We start from the raw sequence: 17,472 nt of genomic DNA on the forward strand, positions 1-17,472 counted from the left end.
AGTCATCATAGGCAGGGGCAGAGTAAGTGACTGAAGGGGCAGATTTAAAAAGTGTTGGTGCTCACCTATAATCTCCAGCCCTGACTATGCGGAAAGAGGAAAGGTGAGTATCTAAGACCAGGAGCTGCACAGCTCTTGCATCCTCAACTGGGCAACTAAACATATGAGGTCGTTTTTATTGGAAAATAGGTGAATCTAGTAAGTATAAGCATTGCATAACTGTGTATACAAAAAGTTTGTTTTAAGAAAAATGTTTCTTTTTGATGGTGCACACCATATAATCCATAGTTTCTTCTGTTCCCTTGAAGTGCAGCTTGAAGAACCTGTACCTTAGTCACTTTATTCACATTACATGCAGATTTGCCTGAGGCAAGCAAGAGCTGATATAATAATTGGCTCACACAGTCATCTGCCTGCCTTATTTTAACTGATGTAATCACAGATGGATTTCAACATGCTTTTTTTTCCTACCTGAATCCTCTTCACTTCTGACATGACTTCCCAGATCTAATTCCTAGGCTACAGCAGCAGCACGCTGTTGTGCTTCACTAGGAAGGTAAGAGGAGACAACTTACATCTTCCACTCACTTTCTGCAACTCATGCATAGAAGCCAAAGTCACGGAAGAGAATAAGTATAAGGCCTTTTACTCCAGAACTGCTGAGGAAAGATTAGGTGACATTCCCAACTGGAATACAGTATTTATTCAGCCGCTCTCAAGTCAACGGCAACTCGGCTACAACCCAAGTCAAGTGCAAGATCCATCATTATCACCAAGTCACAAGGAGCAAAGTTCTCCAAATACAGAACCACAAAATAAGGTAAGAATTTACGTTTATTTGTGTTTGTCAATATTTTAATTAATAACATATTTTACATTTTTGTAAAATTTTTGCATCCATTTTTAATGTTTTTTTGCTTTCTTTTGCCAAATTTTCCTTTTAATTATCCAAAATGTAATCAAATATCAAAACTTTTCATATAATGATGAATAAACTGCACACAATGGGGCACATTTACTAAGGGCTTTGTGCCACACTTAAGTTGGACTGTGCACGTTCTTCATGGCTAAAACGGCTTGCACAGGTATTTAAGAAGTGTCTGCGCTGCGATTGTAGCGCACACGACCCTTTTGGGGTGCAGCCAGGCTGACCTCCATGTGACACAAGTTAGGGGGCGTGCTGTCAGACGGTTCAACTGATTCGGACCTTGCGCCATATTTAACTTTCAAATTGTGTCGCACACCTTATGTTAAAGGTGCCCCACAAAAAAGATGGTGAACTCTGTCGGGCCAGCGCAGGGAAGCAACAGATTCATGATTTCTGGCGCACGATCTTAGTGAATCGCCGTACCGCGCATAATACACGGACATTGCACTTTTAGTAAACTCTCTGACTTTGTAAGTAAATGTGCCACAATATCTTGAATATGATTTTTCTTCTTTTCAATATGAATTTGCAATTCTTCTACATTTTCCATGTGTTTTTTTGTGTGTACAGGGATAAGTAGACAAGGTGAAGGTCGAGCTAACAACACACCTTGTGGTGCTAAAGAAAGAGGCAAAGTTTTGGTACTGGGGATAAATAATGACAAGATGTCCAAGGTCATAAGTAACAACTCTTGGAATGTAGAATCTGTGCCTCCAGCGATATTGTAACTGAACTTATGAACTGAGAGTCAGTGCAAAGAGATAGAACCCAATGTAAAGTGCATGTTGATTTGAATTTCAAGTTATAGATGCAGTGAATAGATACAAAATTGATAAAATCGCTAGAAATTGATAGAAATGTGAGGCCTTTTTTTAAATTCACAAATTAAGAAATATATAGGACATGTCCTGTACCACATTCTAGTAGATTATAGTATTAGGATACTATAAAACGTTATGAAAAGCTTTTGTAGATGTGATAAGCTGCATATTGACAAAGGAATATCTGGTGATTACTTGATTAATTATCATTTATATGAAAGATACATTATTTTCAGGTGTTTAGGTAATAATACACGGTATACGGTATCTTTATCCATCTTTTTGCTACATTGTAACACAATGGTTTCCCATATGTGGCTCTCTGGCGGATGTGAAACTGCAGTACAACTTTAGCAACATGCTGAGAGTTGTAGTTTCACCAAAGATTGAGAATCACAGCAGTAACAAGTTGGTACATAGCAGTCGTAAGATCATAGACATGATAGTGTTTTGCACAAACAATCAATGATGCTGCTTGGCAACAATTATTCTTCCATCTATTGTACTAGATCCTTTGATGCCTGAAAAATTGATGGGAAAATGTATCCACCATCTCTTAGAATTTACAAATTCTTTGCATTAAATATTTGGTCACTGGTATTTTGTTATGAGTGTTCTATACAAACCTGTTGGATATATTAGATATTTTGGTTAATATTGTAGCACCTTACTAGTTTGACTACATTGATGCCAACAGTTGGCATTCACCATTAGAAAATTATACTGTACTGGATGCTAATTGGCAAATTTCTAGATGTCTTTCCCCACATCCAGGATGAAATATGATAGAGCAAGATCAGAACATTTGGATATATCCATATAGTGCATACAGGAGATTTGTAATAGAAGTAAATGTATAAGAAATGTGAGACAGCAAAAATCTTTTTCGGATATGAATGCAAAACGTCTCTGAATTTGTGGCAAATTTCACCTGATCAATTGCAAGGTCGGAAAATCTGGAGAATAAATTTACTTTGTAATTGTATAAAATTCATACCATTGGCCAATTACTACACATAATCAGCAGGGAATATTTATTGAGAATATTGATAACTTTGGCTAAAATCTCCTCCACTTTTTGCAATTGTAAACACCGTACATTATTCTATGCCAGATAATCCTCACTACATCCAACCTGTCTAGACCGGCCATTAAGGTGATTTTTGGATATTTTTGGAAATTATTGCCATAATTTTCTTTTGCGGTATCTAAATCTACATACATTAGATTTGGTTGTTGTATAAGAATATGGAACTTTTAGTTCCATCGTAGATACAGAATAAAAGTTTATGGTTATTCAGTTCTGAATATATCGCATGCACATATATTGAACATGCTGATATGTCCCACATCCTAAAATCTAAAAGTTGGCCGACAAGTTTAAATAGGAAAAGTTGGAATGTTTGATCTTAAAAGACAATAATGATCTCTAACATTTACAGGTGTCAGTTCAAGAAGAAAGAGACATTTCACTCCTTTGTTATGTAAAGTAGTATCTAAGAAAGCTGATTACATAAGATTCTATTTATTGTCCCTATGATGTAAACCATTGACGCGTAAATAGCATGATGCTGTCTCTGTATATGCTTATTGCAAATCCACAGTACTGTGCAAAAGTTTTAGGCAGGTTTGGAAGAAGTTGCAAAGTAAGAATACTTTGAAATACAGGAGAGTTGATAATTTGTTTATATCCGTTACAAAGTACATGAAGAGGAGGAGACTTCAGGCAGGATTTTGAGCAGTTGTCTATGGGGCACATTTACTTACCCGTCCTGTTGCGATACCCGCTGTGCATTAACTGACGAGGATTCGGGTCTGCCGCGACTCACTAAGGTCGTGCGCCCGATATCCTACATGTGTCGCTTCCCCGCTCATGTCCACTGGAGTTTACCTTCTTCTTCCCAGTGTATGTGAGTGCTGATCTTGTGACACAATTTTGTTTTTAAATTCCGTGGTTTGTCCGAATCAGTCGGGTTGTCCGACGTCCACGCCCCATGATTTGTGTCACATGCAAGCCGGTGCGATGGCCGATGTGCCACAATCTGATCGCGTGCGCCAAAAACCTGGGGCAATTCAGGGCAAAACAGTAAAAAGTCGGGAAACCCAACGAAAATGCGTCTGACGGACCCTTAGTAAATGTGCCCCTACGTGTTAGACTGACAGGTTTCCAACAGTCAGATTTATTGTCCGGTGTATGTGCAGTGATAAATGCCGTCTGATGTGATCAGCTGTGTGTGCTGTGTGCGAATAGACTGCACCAGTCGCACGTATGTTTAACATCTGCTCAATTTCTGCTTTTTTGCGATGCTTTTGCACAGGAAATTCTCAGATACTAAGAAAATTGAGCAAAAACTTCAAAATTGAGCAGTTTGAGATAAATCTCCCCCCTGTAGTAGCAATGGTTCCACATACACCACCTCCTATGTAGTTTTGCGATTAAATTTGAGTTCTTTTGAAAATTCTCAGTAGATAAATGTGGCGTTGCACACTCTGTGGTGTTTTCCGTCATAGCGTGACTTTAGAGTTGCGTTTTTTTCTCGCTAAAAAAATACAAAAACGATGTTTGCGCAAAAATTTGCGACAATTATACGCCAAGAAGCTACATAGGATTAATGATAAATCTCCCCCTATGTCAAAAATAATCCTTGCTGTGACACCCAGTTTCAATTTTTCTAGATACACAGTTTTTGATGGAACTCAGCAGGGAGGTTGTTCCAAGCATCTTGACAAGTTCTATAGATGTGGGCCTGCTCAAATCTACCCGTCTCTTCATGCAATCCAGACTTATTTTACACATTGAATATGTTTGAATTACATGGGGGGCATTCATTATTGGCTGTACAACACTTTTTTGTCTGTCTTTGTTTTGTGGTTTGCGCCTTGTACGCCATACTTCTCATGTGCATGCCCCTGGTTTTATTTTGTCGCTCAATTTGACCTCACTTTTCCCGTACTTCTAGTTTCCCAACACTTCTAAACCCCTTCATGAATGTGGTTTGACATTGCTGATGCTCATTTATTCTTCTTATGGTACGCCAAATTCATTTAGGCTATGAATCCCAATATAACATCACAGTGATCATCATACCACTAAGATAGGGTTCCGAAAAATAACAACTAGTGCCAAAAATAATGAATTTACCCCACAGTCTCCTTTTTGGGGTCTGGCCCCATCCAAAAGACTTTGGTAGTAAACTTCCACTTCAAAGGTTCGGGAGCAGTTTGCTCAATGTCAACAGAAATATGCCGTCATCAGTCTACGAGATGTATCAGAAATCAGTGGGATTTGTGTAAAAAGGATCCATCAGAGCCATGAAATTCATGTGAATAGGACTCAAACAAACATCTACCAGCAAATCTACCAGCATGTCAATCAATCCATTGAATGCTGAAAAAGTTTTACTGAAACACGTTATCTGGATTCCAATCCGAATGTGCCGTCAGAGCCACCTGAAGCATGACATAGAACTCATTATACACTTAATGGAAGTTTTGCAACCAGTAATACTTCATCCAATACTAAAGTACTTTATTAAGGGAAGGTGGCTAATATTTAACATAAAATTAAGAACATAATAACATAAAGTAAGGGAAAGTTGTGCAGCAATTAAAAGCATAATATGGAAATAAACAACATATAGTATATGTAATATGTACATACAGGCGGTCCCCTACTTAAGGACACCCGACTTACAGACAACCCATAGTTACAGACGGACCCCTCTGCCCCCTGTGACCTCTGGTGAAGCTCTCTGGATGCTTTATTATAGTCCCAGACTGCAATAATCAGCTGTAAGGTGTCTGTAATGAAGCCTTATTGATAATCCTTGGTCCAATTACAGCAAAAAATTTTGAAACTCCAATTGTCACTGGGGCAAGAAAAAAATTTGTCTGGAGCTACAATCATAAAATATACAGTTTCGACTTACATACAAATTCAACTTAAGAACAAACCTCCAGACCCTATCTTGTACGTAACCCGGGGACTGCCTGTATAAAGTAATCGAAAGTTGTGCTGCAATGTAAAGAATGATATGGAAATATACAACATGCGGTAATAACATAAAGTAAGTGAAAATTGTGCTGTAATGTAATGAATGATATGGAAATAAAGAACATAAAGTTAGTGAAAGTTGTGGCACAATTTAAAGAATAATATGGAACTATGCACCGTGAAGTTAAGTTACCTTGAAGAATAATATAAAACTGTAAAAATTGATTTAGAAATAATTTTCCCTTCCAACTTCATAAATTAGATTTACAACAGTCCGTTTCGACATCACTACCTTAGTCATACAAGTCACAAGTCAGGCACTGGCTTCCCTTCAAATGGTGCGTTATCATGATGAGAGATTAAGCAATACATTCATTTATTATAGGAAGTCAATGGGGGTCATTTATTATGGCTTTTCAAACAGAAACTGTCAGTGGAATTTTTTTCTGTTTTCCTTTTGCGCCTTAATTTATGAAGTGTTGGCACCACAATATTGTTCTATTTTTGGGTGCAAAATTGTGGTGCTGATTGCGAATCCATCTCATTCTGGGGCGCAATTTGTGGAACACAAAAAGAGAAGCTAAAAGATGGTCTAGGGAGTTCTAAACCTTTTAGTCCGTGCGCCAAATTCATTCATCTCTTGTGCCTCATACTTACATCCCATTGAAAAATAACTAAAAAAAATTAATAAATGCCCCTCAATTGGTATAAGGGACAACTTTAGGTCTTAGCTCTAAAGCAAAATCTGAAGCAAGTGCCCCCCCCCCCCCTACCATGTGTCATATTAATAATATTGTTTTTTAATGATGTTGGAAGGAGGAAACACAGAGATCAAGAGATCAGCTGTTTCCTCTGCTCACCTATAGCTATGCCATGCACAAGACACTCAGAGACACAACGCAAGACAAAAAAGTCCCTTAGCTATTATTACCTTTCATTTTTATACAGCTGAGCTGCAATACCAGCAGAAACCATGGTCAGACGTGGCACTGTTTTTGGAAGAAAGCAACTGTAATTTTCAATCACTTGATGACCCCTTTGAGGAAGTGACATAGCATGGAAGGAAGGTATATGAGCAAGGGTTCATTCACACAAATGTAATGGGAACCCTGGGTCAGCTCCAGGTTGCAGTAGGCCCCTGGGCGACAGAGCCTCAGTGGGCCCCTTTGCAGTGAACATGGAAGCATTACAAATTCAGAAACTAAAACATACTTCTGTTTCCTAAAATATCCTCTAGTTTGTCATCCCAAACAGCCACCTCGTGGTTATTTTATATAAAGCCCCTCTCACCCCCATGTATTCCTTATGCACAGCCTTATGTGGGCCATCCCAGCAGCTCTGGGCCCTGTGGGGACCGATATGGTGTGGCCGGTTATCGGGCCCCGATGACGCCTATGGCCCCTGGGGTCGGTACAGTGAATCCACATTGTCTCAACGCATTGTGACGTGTCCTGTATTTCGCCGTATTACAGTGCCGGGGTGCACCAGGGGTGCTCCTCTATGGAGAGGGGAGGGGTGAGCAGTGCTAATCCCTCCTCCTGTCCAGCGCAGGTGTCTATGTACCCCACCTAAAATAAATGGACCTGGTAGCCATCAGCAATATAAAGATTATTATTATTATTACTACTACGATACAATTTATATAGGTGTAAGTAAAATTATATTAAATGATACTATATCATTGAGAGCCCAAATAATAATGTTATAAGGTGCCCAAAAACGTTCCTTCACCATGATGTTTATTTTATTACTATCCTCCATGTAGCAGATGTAGGAGATACTGGGGCACATTTACTTACCCGGACCAGCGAGTTCACAGAAAGGGGGATAGGGGTCATGTCAGAAGTCCCAATCCCTATCCTAAAAACAAGCATTTTGTGTCATGGCTCTGTGAGATACAGAACAGGACATAGGCAGGAGCTGGATATTTAGCTGCACCTTGAGTTGTTGATATCTCTGGTTCTGTAGCTGTGGATAGGACCTAACTTGATTGGTGGGAAAACCCCTTTATGGTCGCCTTATAGGCATGTGGAAACTTAACGCCATTGATGCTTCACTAGGGGATTCTGGGAAAACTCTCCATAAGGAGAACTCTTTCTTCCCGACCCTTGTCAATATCCTCTCACTCAGCCAAATCAGTTCCCTACACTGTACTGAAGAAATGCAACCAGGTCGAAACATTTCTGTCTACAGTTGGAAGTCTGTTTCTTCTGGAATAGATACTGGCTTGGCTTTAATCCCAAATCATGTTATTAGATTTCTTGTAGGTCATGCTTGGTGTTAAGGGGGCTGCCTTTCATGGTAGCAAAAGGAGGCATTGTTTTCCATTTAACACCTTGGAAAATGTATTTTCATGTTAAAATAAGTGGAAAAGAGTCCTATCTGCCTGACTTGGAGGAACATTTTGTAAAGGTGAACAGGTGACATCTTACATAAAAGAGGAAATACCAGAAAGGACATTTTATATACAACCTAAAGAACTGAAAACTAAAAAAAAGGGGTGTAAAAACCTAAATAAATGTGGTGAACAATAGGTAGACCGTGTGTTTTTATGTGCATAAAGCTAAGATTTCATTCATAAGGCATTAGCATTTTTTGGATAACAAAAAAGGTCCAATACCATCATCTAATCCATAGGATTACAATGAATACAGTTATGATGAAAAATTTGTCTATCGTCATTCATTCTGCCGCTGGACGCCATGCACAGGAAAGCTCAGTATAGAAAGCTATATCCACCCTCTGACACTGAGTTCACTAGGACAATGGATGTGAATAATAGCATCCGCTTTCTCATTCTCATTCATTACAATGTTAAATTTAACTAATAGAAATGATTATACAATTATGCAATTTATGAAACTGCTGACAACTTTTGTTACTAGCACAATTACAATTATTTGCGTTTTTTTCCCATTTGTCGTTCATTTTAATGGAAAATGCTATGTGAATATCTGTGTAAATATTAATTTTATTTTATGATTTTGTTGTTCTCCTCGCTGATCAAAAAAACTATCAATACTATTAATTTCATTAAATGAAAATATATTTATTTATCAATCTTGCTTTATTGAAAGGTTTAAGTCAATTAACAAATACATAACATTTTATGGTTCATTGTAACACATTATATAAAAATATATTTAAATAAAACTTACAATATCAATAACATAAGAGATATATTATGGTCCAAAAATACCTGGTTAAAGGAATACCAAAGTATTGGACAGGAAAGCCACTTACAGTTCATATAAACAGTACAAGAAAATACAAAAACCTGTGAAATATTGTATTGGAGCAAAGTACCTCCTTCTTCGCTTACTTTGGCAGTTTGTCTTTCTAGTTCCCTTCTAATCAGCTATTAACTGCTGAATTCCATCTTGCTAGCAGAAGCCCATAAACAGAGTGACAGTCAACTCGCAGTCTGGGAGCGTAGCAGCAGCCCACACATCAAACATATAAATGTCTGACTGACAGTGTCAGACATGGTCAGCTGGTGGGAGCCCCCTGGGGGGCAAGATGGTGGGGCCCCGGTGGCGCGCGCCTCGGGAGCCCCGCCTTTAATCCGGCCCTAGTTATACTCCTCATGCACATGCACTTGACTACTGATTTTCGCAAAGTTTGTTGAAAGTTGAGATACCTTCTAATAATAAGCACCACGCATGCTTAGAAAGATGCCAGTAAGGTACATCGTACAACCCCTAAAATAATTCATAACTACAGGACCACATTATCTTATATTTTTCTTCTCCTCAGGTAGAAACCTGGCAGGGACCCTGATGGATGTTGACAGAAGAGATTTTTGTTAATGTGATCACATGGAAACTGAAAAGGACAACTTTTCTGAGTTGGAAGAAGAGATGGTGAATACACAATCTGGTAAATAGAGAATCTGTTTATAATAATAACAATAATACTTTATGATAATATTATATATATTTTTATATAAGTTATTAGATTATAGATAACCATAAAATACAATAACAACACACTACTAAACACAACACTAAAAACCACAATAGGACACAAACACACATAATCACTTAATATACATCAACGCAGGTTGCTCAGTGTCTCGGGCCCTTAGTCATCACTTACAGTATAAATGCTTCTTGATGCCCTTCCATTGTTAACTCTGTTAATAGCAGCCGGGAAGAACGACCTCTTATATCACCTGGTCTTAAAGCGAAATTGGGTAGATCTATCACTAATAACACTCTCCTGACCAGCCACAATATCATTCCATACACATAAATAAGAGAAGATACCGTGTAAAAATGAAGTGGGAGGGCAAAACAAAAGAAACTTTCAGGGGTCACAGGACTTGATTTGGCCAATAAGTGGCTTCCTTGGACAGATGTAATATCCAATGGTCTTTGGAGGCTATTAATTGGCCGTTTCAGGTTTCATAAACCCTGGAATTTTAGGTCAGACGCAAGGACAAAAAACAGAACCAGATTGATGCAGGAGCTTGGAAAACCCATTTAAGCTTCACCATTATGTACCATTGTGCATATGTACAGTGCAGGGCAATAAGAAATAATATTTTTGACCACTACTTTGGAAATATATTGTGTGTGTTTTATACATACCTGGTATTTTGATATTTACATGTCTTAAAGGGAAACTGTCACCAGGGGCCTCATTTTCACTAAAGACAGGTTGCAGAAGCCCATCACACCTGCAGTGCAAATCTGCCTCTCTGCGTTTCATAAGCATTTGCATCACAATATAATTGTGTGTTATAACTTACTCTTGCATCCTGACAACATCCTGGGTTAGCCACAGGGGTTGGGCTTTGGTTTGGATGCATTTCAAAAAACAACATGTGCTTGTCTGTGTTACTCACTCTTCAGAGCTTTGTGCTCCTGTACAGCTCCACCTCCTGCTCCTGTTAGAGGTCACAGCCTGGTCTGCCTGACATCAGTGGGGGAGGGACAAGCTGTACAGGAGCACAAAGATGGAGGAAGCCTGCAGCTCAGACAAGTTAAATGTTGTTTTTTGAAATGCATTCAAACCAAAGTCCAGCCCCTGTGATTACCCCAGGATTTTGTCAGGATGCAACAGTAAGTTATAACACACAATTATATTGTAATGCAAATGATTAAAAAGGCTTTTACAATCTGTCTTTAGTGAAAATGAGGTCCGTGGTGACTGGTTCCCTTTAAGTGTATGTATTGCTTAATTTTACCTGTGATATTGCTGTAAGGTACTGTGTAAGTGGTTTTCCCATTATAAAAGTTGTGGCATATCCCAATACCCATAAAATTTTATAAATGAAATCTGTATTACATTTTCCATTGGTTCCAAAGCTCTATGAGTACAGGCATTCCCCGGATTGAATAAAAGATAGGTTCTGTAGGTTTATTCTTAAGTTGAATTTGTATTTAAGTCGGAACTGTATATTTTATAATTGTAACTCCAGACAAATTTTTTTTGGTCTCCGTGACAATCGGTTTAGAAAATTGTTGGATTTTCATAAGAACCAGGATTAATAATAAAGCTTCATTACAGACACCTTTGATAACTGTTATAGCTGTTTATTGTAGCCTAGGACTAAAGTACAATAAATTACCAACATCCAGAGGTCCATTTGTAACTAGAGGTCGTCTGTAAGTCGGGTGTTCTTAAAGGGGTTGTCCGAGTTTAAAAAAATATATATATATGTGGCCGGGAGCGGGCTGCCTAAAATAATAAAGCTGTACTTACCTTCCGGTGCTCTCCCATATCCAGTGCTGCTGTCGCTCCGGTCCGGGCGCCATGTAAACAAACATGGCCACCGGAGCAGCGCTGCATTCAGCTTCCGGCCGGCCGTGGCCGGGTACGCCTATCCGTCCATATACACAGCATTGTGTATGGGGGCCGGAAGGTTGTCGTGATGCAATAGAATTCTGTCAGAGACAGATGAATAAATCTCCCCCAGTGTTTGTTACATATGGATTTAGTGGCATCTTTTGGGTGCAGATATTAACCCCTCAATGATGCGTGGCGTATTGCTACATGTGGGGTTTTGGAAAGGGCTCACAGGCTGAGCCCTCTCTAAAGCCAGTGACCATTTGCTGAATATTGCAGCAAACACCAACCGTTAACACCCACGATTGGTGCTAGCAGTGGCAATCCGTTGCTATGACAGCCTCGGGTCATATGAAGACCCGATGCTGTCTTGTTTTAACACACTCATTACAATGTGCGATTTGCACATTATAATAGATGATGTGGAAAATCCCCATATACTGCCTTACTGTAGCATGGCAGTATATGATAGGATCAATCAGACAGCCTAGGGTTAAAGTACCCTAGGGGGTCTGAAAAATAATAAAGAAAAAATGTAAAAAGTTACAAAAATTACAAAAAATTACACCACACACAGCTCCGTACACTGAAGTATGAAGAATTTATTAGTGCTAGAACGTGGCAAAATGAAGATTTTTTTTTCTTGTACAGGTGGTTTTAATTTTTGTAAATGTATAATAATAACCTTTATTTATATAGCGCCATCAAAGTCTGTATGAAAACATTATAAAACCTATATAAATTTGGTATCCCCATGATTGTACCGACCCAAAGAATAAAAAGTAGACATGTCATACGGGGCGCACAGTGAAAGCTCTAAAATCCAAACCCATAAGAAAATGGCACAAATGCATTTTTTTTACCAATTTCACAGCATTTGGAATTTTTTTCTTGCTTCCCTTTACACGGCATCGAATATTAAATACCATCACTATGAATTGCAATTTGTTGCGCAGAAAACAAACTGTCACACAGCTATTTACATAGAAAATTTACAGTGAAAATTTATACCGCAAAAATAAAACAGGAACTGGTCATTAAAGGGTTAGTGTGAAAAATGATGTGTATGCAGCCATACATATTAAGCTAAGACTGATTCTACAGATGTATTTCGCCAAAATTGTCTATTTAATGTGTTTTTCATGATCGGCCTGGGTTTGCTCTTTGTCCGGAAAGTCTGAGCATATTGGCAACGGCTTGCACCCTTCTCTTACACCCATGTACTGGGGAGTGTTCTGCCAACAGCGAGCGTGTATAGGCACCATTATTCTACTGAACCCTACTGTCCTATATAAAGCCATATACCACACATTATAATATCATCAAGGATTATTTTGCCCTTAAGGATTGTCTCCTTAGATTTACTGGGTGGAATGTATTACGACTGACACATCTTTCACCAGTTTTAATTATCCCCTCACCAGTCTGCGGCACGCCTCTTAGTGAATCCGGCACAAAACTTGTGCACCAGAATGAACTCTTTGCCGGGTCCTCCCTGCCATACATTTCAGTTTCATGTGTAGAATGTGTCGGTATTCTGGCACATGCTAAAGTAAATTTGTCGGGCTAGGGTGTCTCTGCCCCTGTCTGCCGTATGCCCCAAACGGTACACTTAAAAAACTGGCATACAAGGCATGATAAATGCCCTCCACTGACTGAAATGGATCTTTATCCCAGTCATTATTCAATGAGAAGTCTAAACAGAACAGTTGGAATACATCGTCCGTTTCCTATATATGCTGATATATCATTAAGGCATAACTAAAAATGATATAAATGAATAGTGCAGACGATAATAGTAAACTCTCTATAGAAATCTATTCCTTTCCCCTTCTTTTTCCCCTCCATTCTTTTTTATTTAAGTAGTTTGTGGAAATCAGCTTTCTGTCCTGTTTCCACTGACAGCTGAGAGAGCAGGGGCGTAACTTTAGGGGGTGCAGAGGCTGCGGTCGTACCTGGGCCCAAGAGGCTTAGGGGGCCCATAAGGTCTCACTTTCCCATATGAGAAGACTAGTACTATAAACCATACATTATAGTCGGGGGCCTGGCACAGACTTTGCACTGGGGCCCATCAGCTTCTAGTTACACCACTGTGAGAGATAAAGTAACCTGATGAAGTGTATAATGACTGAACTCTTTACTGATAGCCCATGGATAGTCTAATCTCCTCCAAGAGCTGAATTATCAAGGGAAATATTCTCTAACTATACAAAGAGTTACTCATTAGCCTCATTACCTCTCTGAAGTAGACCTAGCTCAGACGTATTTCAGATACACTGCTCACTGCAGGAGAAAGAAGAAGAACAAATTAACTGTTTTACTTAATGAAGTATATGACAAAATGTATTATTGTTACCTGCTCTATTCATTTCTGAAATATGAAAACATTTGCTTCAAAGGTTAGCCCTTAGGATAAATGGCCCTACATCTTGCTAGGCACTTGTTGAGCATACAGCCCATAAGTCTATACTAACAGTATACTTACAGATTTATAAGAGAGTCTCAGACACACTTTAGGATTTACAGGCCGATCTTCAAGCCAACAAACTGCTGCTACAATATTAAAACAATTACACAGAAGTACAAGGCAATAAATCACATAGATCAAAAGGGTGAAATTTGTGGTATCACAGGGCCCCACCTAAGGCCCCTCCTTTACTCATATTAAGGCTTTGGCCCTTTAGGCTCTGATCATTTTCTTAATAGTCATGTATGAGATTTGAATCTTATGAGTTGCAAAACCTAATGAAGGGCGTTCATCTAAGAGTTTACAGAAAAATTGTTTTTATCTCTGTACATAACATTTTAATATAATTTGTCATGTCTGCGGGTTCTATGCTTCCGAAATTCTCAACTTGAAATGTACAACAAGCAGATAACAAAGCGGCATGGTGGCTTAGTGGTTAGCATTACAGCCTTGTAGCACTGGGGACCTGGGTTTAAGTCCCAGGATCAACATCTGCAAAGAGTTTGTATGTTCTTGTTGTGTTTGCGTGGGGGTCCTCCGGGTCCTCTGGTTTCCTCCCACACTCCAAAGCATACTATTAGATTGTGAGCCCCATTGGAGACAGCGACTTATTTGGCAAGCTCTGTGCAGCACTGTATAAATAAAGAATTATTATCATGGGTACAAATGAGCCACATATCCAGACTCCTAACTCCCACTGATCATCCAGAGAAATTCAGCCTAAAGGTATACAATGGGGTAGATTTATCAAGGTGTCTGAAAGTCAGAATATTTCTAGTTGTCCATGGCAGCCAATCACACGTCAGCTTTCATTTAACCAGTGCTCATGAATATTTTAAAGGGGAGCTGTGATTGGTTTCCATGGGCAACTAGAAATATTCTGACTTTGAGAAAGGTTGATAAATCGGCCCCAATATTTCTCATTTGTAACACTATTTAGGGTTTTTGTGGTCATATACAGTGGGTATAGACATAGGGTAATGTTCATCCCTTCCCCAATGATTTTCTTGTTTGGTTCCCTTATACTATGGATCTGTTATTACTGCTTAGAAGCACATATCCCATAAATTCCCATTAGTAACATGAATATAGGTTATTGGACTGTAATTTCCTACTATAGTGTGCAATACTTTAGTCTGCATGTACATACTGGACCCCTTTAACTAGCCTATTACTTTAAAGCTAAAAATAAAGTCTCCATCGGAATGACACTGTCATTGGGTGCACTTAACCACTGAGCCATGCTGCTTGATGTCATTCAGTATTGCTGTTTATCATATATGGGTTGCTGATAAGTATTCCTGGGTCTCCAATATCTGCAAATATTTGTAAGGAAATATGTGAACGTGGGTTAAAATGAATTTCAATATTAAGGGTCAGGTTTAAGCTTGTCAGGACTGGAATTTGGTTAGAAGACAAACTTTTTTTGTTAACTTTGTGCTCCTGTCCTGTCCTGGGATAGGTCTCTGCCATAAAATATATGCAGAATCTTATCACAAATTTTATTATGTATCATAAGATTGAACCGTGTCATAACAATTCCTTGATAGTAAATAATAAAATTAATAAAGAGACCCAGTGCCACAAGGGATCAGTCCAACTTCTACACACGTGTTATGTCATGATAACCCAGTCACTGGGGCCAATTTAATTTTCAATTTAATCATTTTTAATTTAATGGCTCATAACTGGACTTTCCTACCAACACCAGAAGCAAAAGAGTAATCCAAGAAAGACAATGACACTAATTACTTCCTTTCATTGTACTTTCTATGTTCACGTTTTACAACATAATTAGTTGAATAAATAAATAAATTAGATGAAACTGATAAAAACTTGGTACTTTCCAAAATATTTGACCACCTACATGATTATAATTTAATCTGGATACGATTCATCTGTAAAGGGGAAGGCATTGTGAGTATAGACCTACAATCCAGATTCTAGTTCCCAGGTTTAGTGTCCATATAAATGGACCAAATGTTTAAAAAAAAGTCTAAAAGTAAGATGCTTTGGGGGAAATTTATTAAACCTTTTACCACAAAAATGCCCCGTTTCATTAGGGCCTCGTCCCTTTTGCTGTGCTAGTCGTAAAGACCCAATTAAGGCCTTATTGACAGGGCTGTGTGTTTGCACAGGTATAGAACCTGGCCAGGTTAAGAAGAGGGGGGGACTCCTCATCCCGCCCCAATTAAAAGCCAGGTCTATCCTTTGCAGCACGGCCACCCAGTGCGGTGAGACATGGTGTGCTATAGACTTCTATTGTGGCCGGGATCTGGGCACAACTTGTGCTGCCGTGTAAATGGGGCATAAAACCGAATTTTGTTATTTAATTTAATTAATTACCCCAATTTATCTATTGTTAGACATTAAGCATGGTGGCTTAGTGGTTAGCATTACAGCCTTGCAGCACTACGGACCTGGGTTCAAGGCTTCAAGGCCCAGGGTCAACATCTGCAAAGAGTTTGTATGTTGTCTCCATGTAGGTTTTCACCGGGTCCTCTGGTTTCCTCCCACACTCCAAAACATAATGGTCGGTTGATTAGATTGCAAACCCCATTGGGGACAGGGTCTGATTTGGAAAGCGCTGTGTAATCTGTGTGTGCTATATAAATAAAGGAATTATTTCCATAATACATTCCCTCCAATGAATCCAAAAGCCAGCACTGGCATGAACAAACATAGACCCATGTTCTACCGTGTGGCTGTCAGATCTGATTGTTCCAATGTTCTGTTCTGTTTGCAGAAGTATAAAATGGGACATGTATTATGTGAATGAGTTGTATTAGGTCTATTGATATAGAAGCTAAACACGCAGCATAAACACATGAACATTTATTTTCTATGAGTCTGCTGTTTGTCTTTGGGAAACTCTGCACACATATTGTAATGACTTACCGTATGTTACTTGTACAGTATTTCCTCATATTGTTATATCTTGCAACCATAAAAAGATAGTAAAGTCAACAGTAAGGTCAAGTATAGGGGGACCTTTTCCCCCATATGAATGGAGCACCAGGTTATGAATGCATGTTGTAGCTACATTCACTTCTAAAAGAATTTATAAAGCGATATGGAATAAGATGGCTCTATATATATATAAAAAGTATTATTATTATTATTATTATTATTAAAAGAATTGCTAAAAAATACAGCAGAAATATAGTCTGTGAGTCTGATATAGACTAAGCACTAAGCACTAATGTTTAATCTCTGAGCTGAGTGGTTTTGCTGAAAAAACAATTATAAAATTGTAATAATGAAGCTCTGTCGCTTCTGTGCTGGGGCTCAGTGCTTCTCCTCTCTTATTTATTATACACTGCTCCAGAGGATGATGTAATCACTGTGTTGTCCCTGGCAGGCAGAAGTAATTAATAACTGCACCATCCTCCAGCTGTTGTGTATGAGTGATCCAGCTCAGGCTGATTAGTCATGTCTGGACGGTTCAGGAAGCTCCCTGTGTAATGTG

The 17,472-nt window shown here is 38.8% G+C and overlaps 1 protein-coding gene across 2 annotated transcripts in view; it reads left to right on the top strand.

The window, feature by feature from the left end:
- The first annotated feature begins 451 nt into the window (after positions 1-451).
- The window catches only part of FOXN1 (forkhead box N1), a 63,216-nt gene continuing 46,195 nt past the window's right edge, over positions 452-17,472 (top strand). The window contains exons 1-2 of one of the 2 annotated variants that reach the window (XM_072138247.1): positions 452-820; positions 9,500-9,622. In XM_072138247.1, the coding sequence (XP_071994348.1) occupies positions 9,562-9,622 (61 nt within the window). In that variant the 5' untranslated portion in view covers positions 452-820; positions 9,500-9,561. The remainder of the gene's footprint in view (positions 821-9,499; positions 9,623-17,472) is intronic. The other variant, XM_072138248.1, reaches the window with a different exon arrangement.

The sequence above is a fragment of the Engystomops pustulosus genome, chromosome 2, assembly GCF_040894005.1.
Source record: "Engystomops pustulosus chromosome 2, aEngPut4.maternal, whole genome shotgun sequence".
Taxonomy (NCBI): Eukaryota; Metazoa; Chordata; class Amphibia; order Anura; family Leptodactylidae; genus Engystomops; species Engystomops pustulosus.